This window comes from Oikopleura dioica, chromosome 2, assembly GCF_907165135.1.
Source record: "Oikopleura dioica chromosome 2, OKI2018_I68_1.0, whole genome shotgun sequence".
Lineage (NCBI taxonomy): Eukaryota > Metazoa > Chordata > Appendicularia > Copelata > Oikopleuridae > Oikopleura > Oikopleura dioica.
Window position 1 is genome coordinate 7,395,344 of NC_137292.1, and position 14,393 is coordinate 7,409,736.

The following is a 14,393-nucleotide window of genomic DNA, read 5'->3' on the forward strand; positions in this document are numbered from 1 at the left end:
TCTCTCTCTTTTACCTTCTTTTTAATATTATCTATTCAAGAAAAATATACATATTCTGTCATAATATTTCTTCACAAAAAGATTAAACGATGTTGTTTCAAATAAAAAAGAAAAACGGAAAATCAAAAAGCCAAAATTCTCAAAAGAAAAATTCCTCCAGAATAGAATGACAGAAACGGCTCCAGAAAAAGTAGAAATCCTTCTCAGAGCAGTTGGCGATGCGCCAGTGTTGAAAAAGAACAAATTCAAATTGAATAGAACGCAGAAAATTGCATTCGTTTCCGATTTCTTGCGAAAAGCGACGAAATGCGAAGGAGATGAACGTATTTTTCTGGTGAGATTTTTCACTATCACGTTTTCTTAGAATTTTCAGTACATTCATCAAGCTTTCTCGCCAACAATGGACTCACCAATTGGAACGCTCTTTGATAACCACGCTAGGCCCGGTTCTATACTCGCAGAATCTCTAGAATAAGGCATTATTTACTTTCTAAAAAGGAGAATATCCTCAGTTATAAGAAATCTTCTGGTAAGAAAGGGCGTGATTTTCAAGAAAATTTTCCATTATTTTTAACGAAATAGAACCGAAAAAGTGACAACAAACTTGTTGTCCATTACAGTAAGACTCCTGCTTGGGGATGATTATTCACATAGCCACTGAAAAAGAATCTTTCCTACAAAGGCCCATCTGTACATTAATTCAATGGAAATAATCAAAATTCAAATTTCTTCATTCAAATTTCCGATTCATTTTGATTGAATTTTCGCTTTTTTCAGACATCATGGGGCGCGATGAGGGCGGAAAAAGCGACATGGAACGAGTCGGCCTCTTCTCTGAGGTCGGCTACACGACGCTCGGGGACAAGTACCCAAAAGTCCACCCCAGCTCGCGACCTATAAATCAGACGGCTCACAAAGGGAAACAAATGTTGCCCGGTGGGAGCAAGACAATGTAAGTCATTAGCGTCTATTTACGAGAAAATGATTAAAATTTTTTATGATCAGGTCCGCCAACCAGAGCGGCTACTTTGAGCCCAACTTCAAGCGAATAATGGAAAAGGAAGCTTACATTGATCCGGTGAAACTGAGGCGTCAGGAGCGACTGCAGAAGGGAAAGAAGAACATTGGAAAGTCCTTCCTCCCTTCCAACTATCCTAAGAGTACGTTTCTTCGCCCTTAATTCTAGCGCTCACGAATCTCTTCAGAACCTTCCGGAGCTGGAAATCATTACGGAACCTTGTCTGGTCCAATCGAGCATTTCTCCGCGCAGACAAAGCCAAAAGCCGCGTACATCAAGGAGAAGAAAAATTTCCTCACCAATCCTAGCAAGCACGGAACTGGATATGGGTATTTGCTCTTCTTGAACTTTTCTTATAATTCTACCTTTTAGCTACGTCGGAGTGACGCTCGGAAAGTATCAAGACCACGCTGTGGATCCGTATAATCGAATGAAGGAGCTCAAAAGAAAGGAAATGGAAAAAAGCAAGGCGCTCATGAAGGGAGGCCATTTCAAAGTAAGAGTTTTCTTCTCTGTCTCTGATTGTTAAAACTATTTTAGCTCAACCTTCATCCAAAAACTTATTTCAATCCAAATATTTTCAAAGCTGACCGACCGCTACCTCCACCGAAACCAGCTTCAGTTAAGCCACCAGCAGTGAAGCCATTCAAGCACTCGTCGCCTGGAAAAGCACTTGGCGGATCCAAGGCAGGATGTTTCGACAATTATCCTTCCCACTCGAACGATCTTTACACCATCAAGGTAAATCCCCGTCAATTAATTCGATTTCGAAGCGTCGTAAAACTTTTATTTTTAGCAAAATAAAAAAGTCACAGTGAACTCGTCTGGAAAGCTCTTTCACGCCATTCCTGGGCCAAAGTCACGCCCAACCCCGTCCATCATGGCAAAGAACGTCGCAGTGAGGGTGAATAGAAACAACTACAAAACAATCAAGAGCGTTATGTAACTGTTCATCCCTATCTGTTTGCGTCGGACACTGTAAAATCACCGAGATTCCGTATATATTTTTTTCTAATAAAACAAGTTTATTTTTTTATAAAAAAAAGAGAAAAATGTTCTTTACACTAGATTGAGTGGTTGTAAAGAAAAATATAAAAAGAGAAAATGGACATGGATATTGATATGGAAATTGAGGGAGTTGATGAAAGAGAACAAGATGGTGAGTTTAGCCCTAAGTTTGAGGGTTAAAATGGCTTAGAAATCGTCGATTGTGGTGACTATGATTGTGACGTGCCGATGAAAGAAGGCGACACGCGCGAAACCGAGCTCAACCACAAACTCATATCCAACTACAAGGTGCTATTGGCTTCGTTTTAAGATGTTCCTTACCCTGTTCATAGGCTTCAGTACAAGACTTTGCCCTATTGAAGACCTTGGGAAAAGGTGGATATGGAAAAGTAATTCTCGTCAGAAAACGAAACGAGCCAGACAAAGGGAAGCTTTTTGCGATGAAATCGTTGAAAAAAGCGACCATCGTCACAAATCAGAAGGACACGGTTCATACCAAGGCCGAAAGAAACATTCTAGGTTAGAAACACTCGATGGAAAGTGAGAGATAAATCGTGTTTTTCAGAGCAAGTGACGCATCCATTCATCGTCGAGCTTCGATACGCCTTCCAAACGAACGGAAAGTTGTATCTCATCCTTGAGTACTGCCAAGGTGGCGAGTTGTTCATGCTCATGGAGCGTCAGGGCAACTTTCTCGAGCCCATGGCCAAGTTCTACCTCGCGCAGATCACCCTCGCACTTGGCCATCTTCATTCGCTAGGTATCGTCAAAGAGCAAATAGAGACAAAAACAGGAAGGGGAAGTGTCGGGAAGACTCTCCAGAGCATGTTGGTCTGATAGACTCCCTCTTTCGCGTGTTTATTAGTATTTCGTGACGCTCACGATTTGCGTAAAAAAGACACATTTGAGCATGGGAATTTATAATTAATTTTAGGAATCGTCTACAGAGATCTCAAGCCGGAGAATATCCTGCTTGACAAAACTGGCAACATCAAGATCACGGATTTCGGCCTCTGCAAAGAATCTGTCTTCGATGAGGACACGACAAACACATTCTGTGGCACTATCGAGTACATGGCTCCAGAGGTAATCATCAGACGAGGTCACAATAGAAGTGCTGACTGGTGGTCTGTAGGTGTCGTAATGTACGTTGTTGTTTTGTTGTCCGTTCTGTACTTATCGCTATAAATGTAGGTATGACATGTTGAATGGCGGCCCTCCATTCACCGGAAGGGACAGAAATGAGGCGAAGAAAGCTGTCTGCAGGGGGAAATTGAAGCTAAAGAGGCAAGTACTTTCTAGCGCTTTTAAAATGTCAGCAATGACAGCAGTGGCAGATGTTCACAAATTTTAACAAGCGCCAATTCATTTTGATGCGACACTACTTTACTTATTCTGTAGTTACTTCACGTTGAACGCGAGAGATCTGATGAAAGGCCTTCTGAATAGACAACCAGCAAATCGACTCGGAGCGGGGCCGAACGATTATCTCGACATAAAAGTAATTCAATCTCAGTTTAAGTCTTTGAGAATCTAATACACAATCAAGGGACATCCTTGGTTTGCGGAAATTGACTGGGCAAAATTACTGGCGCGGCAACTCGAGCCGCCATATGTGCCACAACTTCGCAGCGAGGATGATACTCAATTATTCGATGAGCTTTTTACGCGAGAGCCGGCGCTCGACTCGCCCAGTCAGTCAAGGATTCAAAATGCAACTTATATCAATAATGAGCCGCTCTCTTCATGCCTTTCCTTTTTTTTTGAATCCATGTCTAGACGCCCTTGAGCATGACCCATGCAGACGCGTTCGCCGGCTTCACATACACCCGTAAGTCTAGACTAGTAGATAAGATAAGGAAAAAAGAAGATCTTTTTTAAGCCGATTAGCCAATTCTCACCGTTCTATTTTTCCTAGACCCATCGATTATGTCAGAGTTGACCAGTGAGCAGAAAGTATCGAATGTTATGGAAAAGGATCGACGAAGGATCAAGATGAGAGACGAAAAGCCAGTCGAGTACACCGCATCGGCAAGTTACTCGTTTTCAGTTGAACAGGGAGGTTTCAATGAGTCCCTAAAGGAGTCCCCCAAAGATCAAGCTCAAGTAGGAAATGGTGGCGACAAGAAATGCAGCATCTGTTGAAACCTATGATCAGAATTCCGGCATCAATATCAAACGATAATTGAGCATATAATTATAAATAGTAATATTTCTTTTTGTATTGTATGGGGCTATAATTATCTGGTTAAGTGCGCGCTAATTTATTTTGTATTTTAATAATCACAAATTTTTATTAAAACCTCCGCTATTTTTTTTCAATTTTTATTATCTGGTGCGTCAGATCTCACCATTCGCAAGTGCTAGGGTTTTCGTAACGTAGTATTTCCTCTACACATTCCAAATAGAGTTCCCAATCATTTATCATTATTTTCGTTATTTACTACTGATAACCTGAAAAGGCAATAGCAGATCAGTCAGCTACAGACCGGCTTGACGTGCCTTTGCCTTGCTGAAACTGTTGTTGTATCGCAAAATTATCCCGTTTTATAAAATTCAATTATGAGTTACTATTTTCATTTATGATTGACGAACAATATCGTACTGTATGTGAACTTGTGTATCTAATCAATAATAATTATCTACTGTATTTTTATTCCGAAGGCATGTGAGTATGACTTCAAAGTTAGCTCTTTCTCCTTTACTACCGCTATTAGTCTGTTATGAAAACTTTATATTTTTTGTTGGTATCTTGCTACTGGATATATTTTTGACCAAAAACCGCCATACTGTTCTATGAAAACAAATATTAATAGGCTTTACTAATTATGATGCAACCCTCTGTCTGCAACTACAGAATACCAGTATCGTGAATTGAATTTGATAATTCTTCCGATCGAAAATCGTGTTGACTTTTCATTTTTCCAAGATTAAAAATGGATGGGGATTTGGACGGAATTAACGACGGGCCTGCGGAAGATGAGACAGAGTTGCTCGACCCGGGCGAAATGAACACTGACGATGTTCACATGCGAGAGAGCGAGATTCAGACAGAAACTCTTGAACTCCGCTACAAGGTATTTTCTTCCATGATTTCAAGGGGGTAACTTCTTCTGAAGGCGAAGGAAGATGACTTTCAAAAGCTCAAACTCCTCGGCCAAGGCGGATACGGACAAGTCTTTCTGGTCAAGAAGAAGCACTCGCCGCATGAGGGCAAGGTCTTTGCGATGAAAGTTTTGCGAAAGGCGAAAATTGTCTCAAGCGAAAAAGATACTGCTCACACAAAATCAGAAAGAAACATTTTAGGTTTGAGGGTTCCCTCTATCCTTTCCCAATTTAACAAAAATTTAGGGAAAATAAATCACCCGTTTATTGTCAATCTTCACTATGCATTCCAAACCAGTGGGAAATTATTCCTTGTCTTAGAATACGTCCAGGGCGGCGAAATTTTTATGATGTTAGGAACGGCTTTTATATTGGAGTCTCCAATTTGGAGAGCCCCTAAAGTTTCTCTGGATAGTTTGAAAGCTTGGAAAAAGAAAATAAAGGGCTCTTACCCGAATCAGAAGTAAAACTTTATCTTGGCCAAATCACGCTCGCGCTGGGGCACCTGCACGAAGTCGGCATTATCTTCAGAGACTTGAAACCAGAAAATATTCTTATCGGAGCCGATGGACATGTTAAACTTATTGACTTTGGCCTGTGCAAGGAGCGCGGGAGCAATGACGAGAAAACCTTTACTTACTGTGGAACTATTGAGTATATGGCGCCGGAAGTTATAACGAAACAAGGCCATGATCAGTGTAAGTTTTGTTTATTATAAAAAGAGTTTTCTTCCTTGATATCAATTTCATTTTACTTGAACAGAAACGACTAGCAATCTTTGAAAAGTAGTCTCATTCTTCTTCGTTTATTTCTTTGAATAATTTTAAAAGCACGTGAGTTTCTCGCATTTCCGACAACCTCAGGTCGGATATTATTGATCGGAAGCGAGCAACATTCGCAACAAAGAACGAAAAAGGGAATTAAAACAGAAACTCTCATGAAATACATTTACTAAAATTTGAAAATTGTCTCTCGCTGAAGTATTAATCTACGTCGATAAGAGCACTGGTCATTTCTCAATAGTGAAATTCCATCTGACGTTTAGGAAAATTTTATCAATTGCCTCTTACGCGCCTCCATGAAACACCCCGTAACGTTTTGCTTCAGCTGCTGACTGGTGGAGTTTAGGAACCCTAATGTATGATATGTTAACTGGGTCGCCTCCATTTTGCGCGGATAGCAGGAGAGAAACGACGAGAATGGTCCTTCACGGGCGCATCTCACTTCCTCATCATTTATCGGCGGAAGCGAAGGACCTTCTCAAAAATCTCCTAAAACGAAATAGCGTATCTCGTTTAGGAGCGGGTTCAGATGATGCCAAAGAAGTCCAGGTAATCATCTATCCTTTGTATTCAGCCTCTAACTTGCCTTTTTCAGAGACACAGCTGGTTCAGAGACATAGACTGGGACAAATTATTTAACAAAGAACTTCCAATGCCTTATATTCCAGAAATCACGAGTATAGAAGATGTATCAAACTTTGATCCTACGTTCACCGAGAGGCCAATTCACGCAGAGTCACCTTCTTTTACCCCTCTAAATATGAAACAAGACCCTTTTACCGGTTTCACTTTTACTGGTTCGTTACTTTTAAACGAACCTTTATTACCAAAAATTTCAGAAGAGCTTCCCGAATCTTTTTACCGCGTCGATAAAGGGTTGGAATTTATCAGTGAAAGAGAAAGGAGGAGAAGGTTACAACAGGAAAGGTCAATGAAAGTTCCACAGGAAAGCAAAGACTTAGCATTTTAGTTTCAGCGGGCTTTTCATGATCACTTTCAGTTAAGCTAATTTAATATTCCTTATGCGCATTTATCCTCAATTAACATCGAGCCTATCCGCGCTGCAAGCCGCCTCGATGGTCAACGGACTCTGTCTTCTGTTTGCTTGAAAGTTAACTTTAAATAATGTGAACGCTTTAGCCTGATCTCCTTTCAACTTTAATTTGTTCGTATTTTTCTTGTCTGATAAACAGCTCAGAAAAAGAAACGCCCCTAAAATAATCTAATTTAAGAATTTGATCAAAATGGCAAAATCTCTTCGCTCCAAGCGCATGAGAAGAAATCGGGCTTACAGAGCTCAGAAGACAGGCCCAAGGGTGCTGAAACGAATGGTCGACAGTCTCGAAAAGGCAAAGGTCTTTAATGTGAGTCTTCCTTCCTATCAGTCGGGATTTTATACAGTTCAGGAAGCACGAGAGGCGGAGAAACTGAAAGAAGGCGGAGTCGAGATGGAAGATGTCACAGAGCAACCAGAAAAGAGCGGAGACGCAGAAATGGTCGACCCAAACAAAAGCTCGATGTCGAAACAGGATTGAACAAAGATGGATCCAAGGTGAGTGCCAAATTTATCGATTTGTTTTTGAACGAAAGCTATTAAGCCCGTTTGGATGAACCAGCGACAGTTTAAAAAGCTCACGAAGGCGAAGAAATCAGCGGGAAAGAAGACGAACAAGTTTGGATTGGTTTTGGAAGGACTCGGCCCAAGGAAGAAGTTCTTGGCTGACAAGAAGAAAAGCTGGAAGGGAAAGAATTGATCTGCCTGAGAGACTCGACTGTACTCTTGAAATAAATGAAGCTCTGAATTTGTCCTATCTATTTTCTTTGTCACTAGAATGTCTGGAAAAGTTCCCCGAAACGAGTTGAGCAGCTTATTAGACTATTTTACAGACGCAAAAACTACAAAATTCGGACATGGAGCGTCATATGATCAGCTCGATAAAATCACAGAATTGCAGCTATCAATTCATAAACAGCACTACGGTAGAAAGAAATGAGAGTTTCTGATGGTACCAATCGCTTTAGAAATCGACAGCGATAATCCGAAGAAAGATAAACTGTGCTGCAGCACAGATGAGCTGGAAAAAGTCAACGAAATCTTCAACAAAATGAAAAACATCAGTGACAAAATTTCTTCTCTGTAAAACTAGTCGTCAATTCCTGTATCTGTACATAAAGAATATGCATTTATCGATTACTCTCAATTTTATTCCTCAAGAAAGATCTTATGAATGCCTCCCCGATTGAAAATCCGGATTGTCAGTTGTAGACGTTTCAAAACGTATGATTCACTCGAAGAAAAATTCCGAAAAGACTTGCATGTCCGTTCAAGAAGGTAAAAAATAAGTCCCGAGCGGTCGATCAAGATCTTTAGCAAGATAAACAAGCTGTATGTTTTTGCCCTCGCTGCGCCAGCTTGCTTTATTTGGGACGCGTCGAACATTTACAGAAGTTTGAATGACCAATTTCACGAAAAACTGGAGTACATTTTGGAGGACGCAAAGACGAAAACAGAGAGTCAATATAAAAAACTCCTCGTGATGTACTGGCACACTAGGTAAGCCCGAGAGATCCTTCATTTCATAAGTTTTTCCTCTTCATGCCAGTCTTGGCTAATCGGATTTTCCTTCAGCTTCGAGAATGGAATTTCTCCTACAAATAACCACCCCTTCGATATTTATACGTTCTACCCCCTGACCACGCCGTGTGCAGCCCTGGTGTACGCCGGATTACGCGACATTTCCCTTCGTCTTGCTCTCGAAATCGCCATTCTCAGCCATGCGGCAAAACGGGGCGATTCCATCCCACTTGGTTCTTTCTGGAAATCGCGATTCATGTCCAGTATTGCCTGCAATACAGTAAAACGAAATCTAAATATGTCCTGGAGTCCCCCGAACGAGCATAGTGGCAAATATTTCTACCATAACATCGTTATCGCAAATTTAAAGAAGCTCCGAGCAAATTACCCTCGATATTCAATCCGCTTCTTTTCCCTCTTGGCTCTTTGCGGAACCTTCGTCGCATCAACTTGCTATCAGTTTATTCAAATTGCCAAGAAACAACAGCTAGAATACCTAAACACCGTTTTCAAAGAAGATGCGTTCAAAGATTTCAAATTTGAAGAACTCGATAGTTACGCCATGCAAAATATCATCATCAACATTCTCGACAACAACCCTGAAATCTTTCACAACAAGAAACAAGTGCTATCGTATTATGTTGGCCTCCTGACACAAAATAATACAGACCCGCTTTATTCCAGAAGTTGGTTGCCTTTCTCGCCCCTCATATCGGTAAGATCATTTGAGTCCTCCGTTTCTCTAATTGTTCAATTTTCAGCTTCAATATTTATTCAACGACCTGGAATTAAGAGTGGGACCATGTCCAAAAGTCAGTACTTTACTTGGTGACTTCTTATTCTACCAAGGGATCAAGTATCCTTCTTTTTCGCCTCTGTATCCTTACCTGAACAACGATGATGCCGTTCTCAGATCTGTTCTGTTACGACAGAAATACTCAATTAGCGAGTAAAGCTCCTCTTCACTGATCTCTTTAAGAATTATCGAATCGGAAGGAAAAGCTCATCATGTGATGAAAATATATACTCATTTCTTACTTATCATCAAATGAAGAACAATATGATTTTTAGCAGTGTCAGACCCTATAAACTTATAGAGAACTGTTTAAAACAATGAATGCGCTACTTGTTGATCTATTTTTGCCGCCTCATCATTTTTCAAAATGCTCTGCTTTCTTTTCTGATCTCTAGATCTATTCTGAAAACAGCCTCAATTAAATATTTTCAATAGAACCGTGAGACTAAATTCGTTGCAACCATGGGCCAGGGAGAATCGAGACAGAACCGCGACAAGGATAAAGATAAGGAGAAAAAGAAGTTTGAAGGTACTTTATTGATAGTTTTTCGAAGTTTCTGATCATATTCTTCAGCTCCTATCCCAACTCGAGTAGGCAAGAAGAAGCGAGTAAAAGGACCAGATACTGTTAACAAGCTTCCAACAGTCACTCCTTACACCAAATGCCGACTTCGTCTGTTGAAGTCTGAGCGTATCAAGGATTTCTTGCTAATGGAAGAAGAATACATCAAGGTAAAATTATTCCGATTTCCGCTTTGAACTCATATCTTCTTAGAACCAAGAGCGAATGAATCCTCAAGAAGACAAGAACGAGGAAGAACGCTCCAAGATCGAAGAGGTCCGAGGCTCTCCCATGGCCGTCGGTTCGCTCGAGGAAATTATCGACGAAAACCACGCCATCGTCTCGACTTCGGTCGGCTCTGAGCACTACGTCAATATCTACTCCTTCGTGGACAAGGATCAGCTCGAGCCTGGCTGCACGGTTCTCATGAATCACAAGGTCCATGCTGTCGTGGGCGTCCTCAGCGACGATACTGATCCACTAGTTTCAGTGATGAAGCTGGAAAAGGCGCCAACAGAGACCTACGCAGATATTGGTGGTTTGGATCAACAGATTACAGAAATCAAGGTAACGAGAACATGATCCCATTTGAAATAACCAACTCTCTAGGAATCTGTCGAACTCCCATTGACGCATCCCGAGTACTACGAAGAAATGGGCATCAAGCCGCCCAAGGGAGTTATTCTCTACGGTCCCCCTGGAACCGGAAAGACCCTCCTTGCCAAAGCCGTAGCTAATCAAACCTCTGCCACTTTCCTCCGCGTCGTCGGTTCTGAACTTATCCAGAAATATCTCGGTGACGGTCCCAAGCTCGTTCGAGAACTTTTCCGGGTCGCAGAAGATAACGCTCCATCGATCGTTTTTATGGATGAAATCGACGCTGTTGGTATGAAGCGATATGACTCGAACTCCGGCGGAGAGCGTGAAATTCAAAGGTGACTTCTTTCTTTTTTATATCTGTTATTAAAATAATGCTAGAACAATGCTCGAGCTTCTCAACCAGCTCGACGGTTTCGACTCACGCGGTGACGTCAAGGTGATTATGGCAACAAACAGAATCGACGCGCTCGACCCTGCGCTCATCCGACCTGGCCGTATTGACAGAAAGATCGAGTTCCCACTCCCAGATGTGAAAACCAAAAAGCGCATCTTCAACATTCACACCACAAAGATGACGCTTGCCGATGACGTCAACTTGGAAGAGTATTACAACTCGAAAGAGGAGCTCTCTGGTGCTGATATCAAGGTACTCTTCCATGATTCCAAAATTTTCTAAAACTATTAGGCCATCTGTACTGAAGCGGGTCTTCTCGCTCTTCGTGAGCGAAGAATGAAGGTTTGCAACGAAGACTTCAAGAAATCAAAGGACAACGTTCTCTACCGAAAGAAAGAAGGTGTCCCAGAAGGCCTCTACTTGTAAACGAATCCTCAATCTTTGGCACTCTTACATGTTCAATGACTTTTTCCCTTCTTCTGTCGCAGCTAGTTTGAATTCCGTTATTATTCTTGCTCTAGAATTAAAGATATCTCAATGAGTTTGGTTGTTTATATATTTGAAAGATGGGTTTTCTTTTGAAGTTTTTGAGTGGCGCAATTAGAGTTTTATCTTTTGTTTTTTCTAAGAATGAGCTCTTCAGAAGGAACCGATCGTTGATGACCTCGAATCAAATCAACTTTCAGGGTATAGTGGATAAAACCAGCTCGGCGCAAGAAAACCCTCACCTCAATATCGTTAAAGAAAAGTAAGAAATTCATTTTTCCGCCTTTTTGGAACGCACATTTTAGAGCTCGGGCAGCAGTGAAGGATCATATATCGCTTATTCAAGGAACTTTTCTCACTGGAAAATATCGCGAGGGACTAAGATCGTCATACAGAAACTTTGCCGATTGTGACAAGATATTTACGCGGCTGGAGAATCGGACGAATCGACTCCAGCGAAACTTAAAAGCTTCGGAAAAGCAGGAAAAGATCATCTGCTCAGGACTCTCTGCCGTACCCACCATTCAGGTGCTCGGTTTTCGCACTGTAACAATTTTTTTAATAATTTACCGTCTAGGCAAATATCGCCGCTGCCCAATCTCACTTCAAATAACTACCTGAACTACTCTGCCCCTATCATGTCATCCGCGAATGAAAAGATTGCCTCTTCACTGGGCAAAGAAATCATAAAAATTATTCATCTCAACGGGAATTTCCTCATTTTTGATCCACCATCCATCATAAGTTGTATGAAGATCAATATTCACGTTGATCTAATTGGCCCGTGTCCGCGACTGCTTGTTTCTGAAAAGGTACGGCATTAGCTCTTGCTAATAGCAGCCGCCTAATTAGCTGATTGTAATTAAGACGGGTCTCCCAGGCCTCCTAACGCCCTACCAGGCAAGCATTCTCCTCCCCTCTCCAAATGTGGAAGTTTTTGATGGCAAAGAGGAACTCGATTCTGTTTTGGGATTGACTGCGTTTTTTATTGCTTTCTCACTTAGGCACATTGAACGTGTCTTTGGGCGCTAGAATGAATACGTGACAATCCCTCTTACTGAGCAGCTAGTCGATTTCGAAGACAAGTTCTATCTGCAGCTAGAGCGCCATGTGAAGAAATCGCACTTGGAAATTGCCGCCAGGAAATGATGATTAAAATATTATTTGTAAAAAATAAAGATAAAAGTGTTTGATATCAGAATCGAGTTATGGCCAAAAAGTGGATATTCCCGCGGCGCTAGAAATACTGACCGAGGTGAAACCCTCCGATCGCCGTTGGAGAGTCAACTTTCTCGATCATGGATCGCTGTTGAAAAATACTAACGACGGCAGTAAATGCTCTCGCTTGCCGGAGATCAAAGGGCTCGACGCAGTGAAAGACAAGTGTCACCGTTATTTATGGGAATGCGGTTATTATCTCACCAGTGGCATGAAGTACGGCTGCGATTGGCTTGCGTACGAGCATCCGCCAGATCTCGTCCACGCCGAGTTCATCGTATCCGTCCTCGACGTCGACAATAAGGTAAAGTGAATGACTCATTCCACGTTCTTGAGCACTTGTTAACAGCTTTTCTGAGCCGTGTTTATGAGCGCGAAGAGTAACAGTATTTAGCTGCGCTCCTCTGAGAAGGGTTGGACGAGCTTGAAAGGGATTAAGAAAAATTTATGAGACATCAGCGTCCAACTCTGGCGTTGACATAGCTGCCAGATCACGCATCGCCACGAAGAGCAAGAAGAAATGGCTGCTTCTTAGTGTTGTTAATGTCATGGCTTTCAGATTTGTTAATCTTTTATGAAACTTATCAATTTGGATCATAGTCATTTTTAATGTCAATTATTAATTGGTTAGCAATTGAAACCCATTCACAGATCGCGTAGAAGGCTCCGTGATTAGCTGGGACCACCGTCGATATTAGGAACTGGCGCTGCCCAGCCCTGAGGCATGTGCATCTTCATTACCGCCGCAGCAGTGCTACTATCGCTAAATGTATTTGCCGAGTGAATCACGGCCAGTCTCCCTCTCCCCATTTTTTTCGTTATATCACCCCTGTGCAGGCCACAATCACTCTTTTCAAAAATGCCTTTTTCATTCACAAAAAATATTTGAAACTAAAACAAAATAAAAGAACGATTGAAAAATGCATACTGAAGATTACGAATAGAGAAATTTTATGTTCCGAGATGACCCTTGTTTAGTTTTTAAAACTTTAAATGAAGAGAAAATTGACGAAGATTGGGTTGAAAATTTATGGGGATAAGGTTGAAGATTTGTCATTTTGTAAAAATATTTTGAGTTATAAACCTTTGAAGAAAACACAATTGTAAAAAAAACTTTAAAGATGGGCCATTTTGTGTTTATGACCAACAATCGAAAACTCGGCAGAAAGAGCCTGAGCCTCGATGGTCTGTGCCTCTTTGTGTGGGTCTCTCTCGCTCTCTCTCTCGTTCAGAGCGCGCAGAGATAAAGAAAACAACTCCGCAAAGAATACGTTTTGAATATGAATAGTGGCGATAGTTTTTATTCCTCTGAATGAGGCCTAATTGATACGTTAATGATGAAATTTTATGCTCCGCGTTTCTTCTATTGACCCTAAAAACGGCAAGTTTCTTATTTTTTCCTCGCGAGAAAATTACTGTTGAAAAATGGGCATTGATCTTGCTCCTTGACCTTTTTTCACAAGGTTTACTACCCTCGCTCCCCGGAGGCATGTGTACCCTAATCTTACGTGGATACTTTTCCATAGATTTTCTTGAAAGAGAAGCTTGCAATTCTTTTTTTGACTCCCATGTATAGGTCAGCGAAAAATTTTGTTTGACTTGGGCACACACGCGTTCCGCTAAATTTGCAGATGTCAAGAGAGTGATTTTGCATGAGCTTTTTACGGTATAAAATTTTTTCTTCCTATCGACATGTTGTTTATGAAATACGCTCCTGGTTAGGAATATTTAGTAAAACCAGCGTTAGATGATAATATGACTCTAGCAATCAGTCAATCACTTTTGACTAAAGTTCATCTCCCATGCCGTTATCACCCGATTAGTGCGCTGCGTGGCTCCCCTTACGCAC

The 14,393-nt window shown here is 41.4% G+C and overlaps 5 protein-coding genes across 8 annotated transcripts; all 5 read left to right on the forward strand.

Annotated features, from left to right (window-relative positions):
• Positions 1 to 61: 61 nt before the first annotated feature.
• Positions 62 to 738, forward strand: LOC145696988 (ubiquitin-like protein ATG12). The gene is made up of 3 exons (XM_081774127.1): positions 62 to 334; positions 374 to 441; positions 594 to 738. Exons 1-3 carry the CDS (start codon positions 167 to 169, stop codon positions 640 to 642), a joined length of 285 nt encoding a protein of 94 aa, XP_081630253.1. The 5' UTR covers positions 62 to 166; the 3' UTR covers positions 643 to 738.
• A 2-nt stretch (positions 739 to 740) lies between these two features.
• On the forward strand, positions 741 to 1,979 carry LOC145696963 (cilia-and flagella-associated protein 96-like). Its single transcript, XM_081774093.1, has 6 exons — positions 741 to 952; positions 1,006 to 1,160; positions 1,206 to 1,347; positions 1,391 to 1,514; positions 1,559 to 1,759; positions 1,815 to 1,979. The coding sequence occupies exons 1-6, from the start codon at positions 783 to 785 to the stop codon at positions 1,962 to 1,964; spliced, it is 942 nt and encodes a 313-aa protein (XP_081630219.1). The 5' UTR covers positions 741 to 782; the 3' UTR covers positions 1,965 to 1,979.
• An 82-nt stretch (positions 1,980 to 2,061) lies between these two features.
• On the forward strand, positions 2,062 to 8,102 carry LOC145697999 (ribosomal protein S6 kinase 2 beta-like). Its single transcript, XM_081775204.1, has 21 exons — positions 2,062 to 2,177; positions 2,217 to 2,314; positions 2,359 to 2,545; positions 2,592 to 2,786; positions 2,961 to 3,171; positions 3,221 to 3,313; positions 3,428 to 3,527; positions 3,576 to 3,723; positions 3,804 to 3,857; positions 3,945 to 4,132; positions 4,942 to 5,103; positions 5,146 to 5,332; positions 5,378 to 5,486; positions 5,564 to 5,829; positions 6,239 to 6,462; positions 6,509 to 6,710; positions 6,753 to 6,840; positions 6,919 to 7,277; positions 7,320 to 7,465; positions 7,512 to 7,893; positions 7,936 to 8,102. The coding sequence occupies exons 1-18, from the start codon at positions 2,123 to 2,125 to the stop codon at positions 6,920 to 6,922; spliced, it is 2,571 nt and encodes an 856-aa protein (XP_081631330.1). The 5' UTR covers positions 2,062 to 2,122; the 3' UTR covers positions 6,923 to 7,277; positions 7,320 to 7,465; positions 7,512 to 7,893; positions 7,936 to 8,102.
• Positions 8,103 to 9,669: 1,567 nt separating this feature from the next.
• Positions 9,670 to 11,382, forward strand: LOC145696954 (26S proteasome regulatory subunit 4-like). The gene is made up of 6 exons (XM_081774076.1): positions 9,670 to 9,813; positions 9,859 to 10,016; positions 10,060 to 10,413; positions 10,456 to 10,781; positions 10,825 to 11,092; positions 11,132 to 11,382. Exons 1-6 carry the CDS (start codon positions 9,747 to 9,749, stop codon positions 11,264 to 11,266), a joined length of 1,308 nt encoding a protein of 435 aa, XP_081630202.1. The 5' UTR covers positions 9,670 to 9,746; the 3' UTR covers positions 11,267 to 11,382.
• Positions 11,383 to 11,453: 71 nt separating this feature from the next.
• Positions 11,454 to 13,760, forward strand: LOC145696984 (uncharacterized). Of its 4 annotated transcripts, XM_081774123.1 has the most exons (7): positions 11,468 to 11,588; positions 11,632 to 11,854; positions 11,904 to 12,138; positions 12,194 to 12,848; positions 12,939 to 12,957; positions 13,028 to 13,089; positions 13,195 to 13,760. In XM_081774123.1, the coding sequence occupies exons 4-7, from the start codon at positions 12,756 to 12,758 to the stop codon at positions 13,240 to 13,242; spliced, it is 222 nt and encodes a 73-aa protein (XP_081630249.1). In that variant the 5' UTR covers positions 11,468 to 11,588; positions 11,632 to 11,854; positions 11,904 to 12,138; positions 12,194 to 12,755; the 3' UTR covers positions 13,243 to 13,760. The 4 variants fall into 4 exon arrangements, with proteins under 4 accessions (XP_081630246.1, XP_081630248.1, XP_081630245.1 ...); XM_081774120.1 differs by lacking the exon at positions 13,195 to 13,760 and having other exon boundaries at positions 11,454 to 11,588; positions 13,028 to 13,093; XM_081774122.1 differs by lacking the exon at positions 13,195 to 13,760 and having other exon boundaries at positions 11,454 to 11,588; positions 12,179 to 12,848; positions 12,939 to 13,084.
• Positions 13,761 to 14,393: the final 633 nt, after the last annotated feature.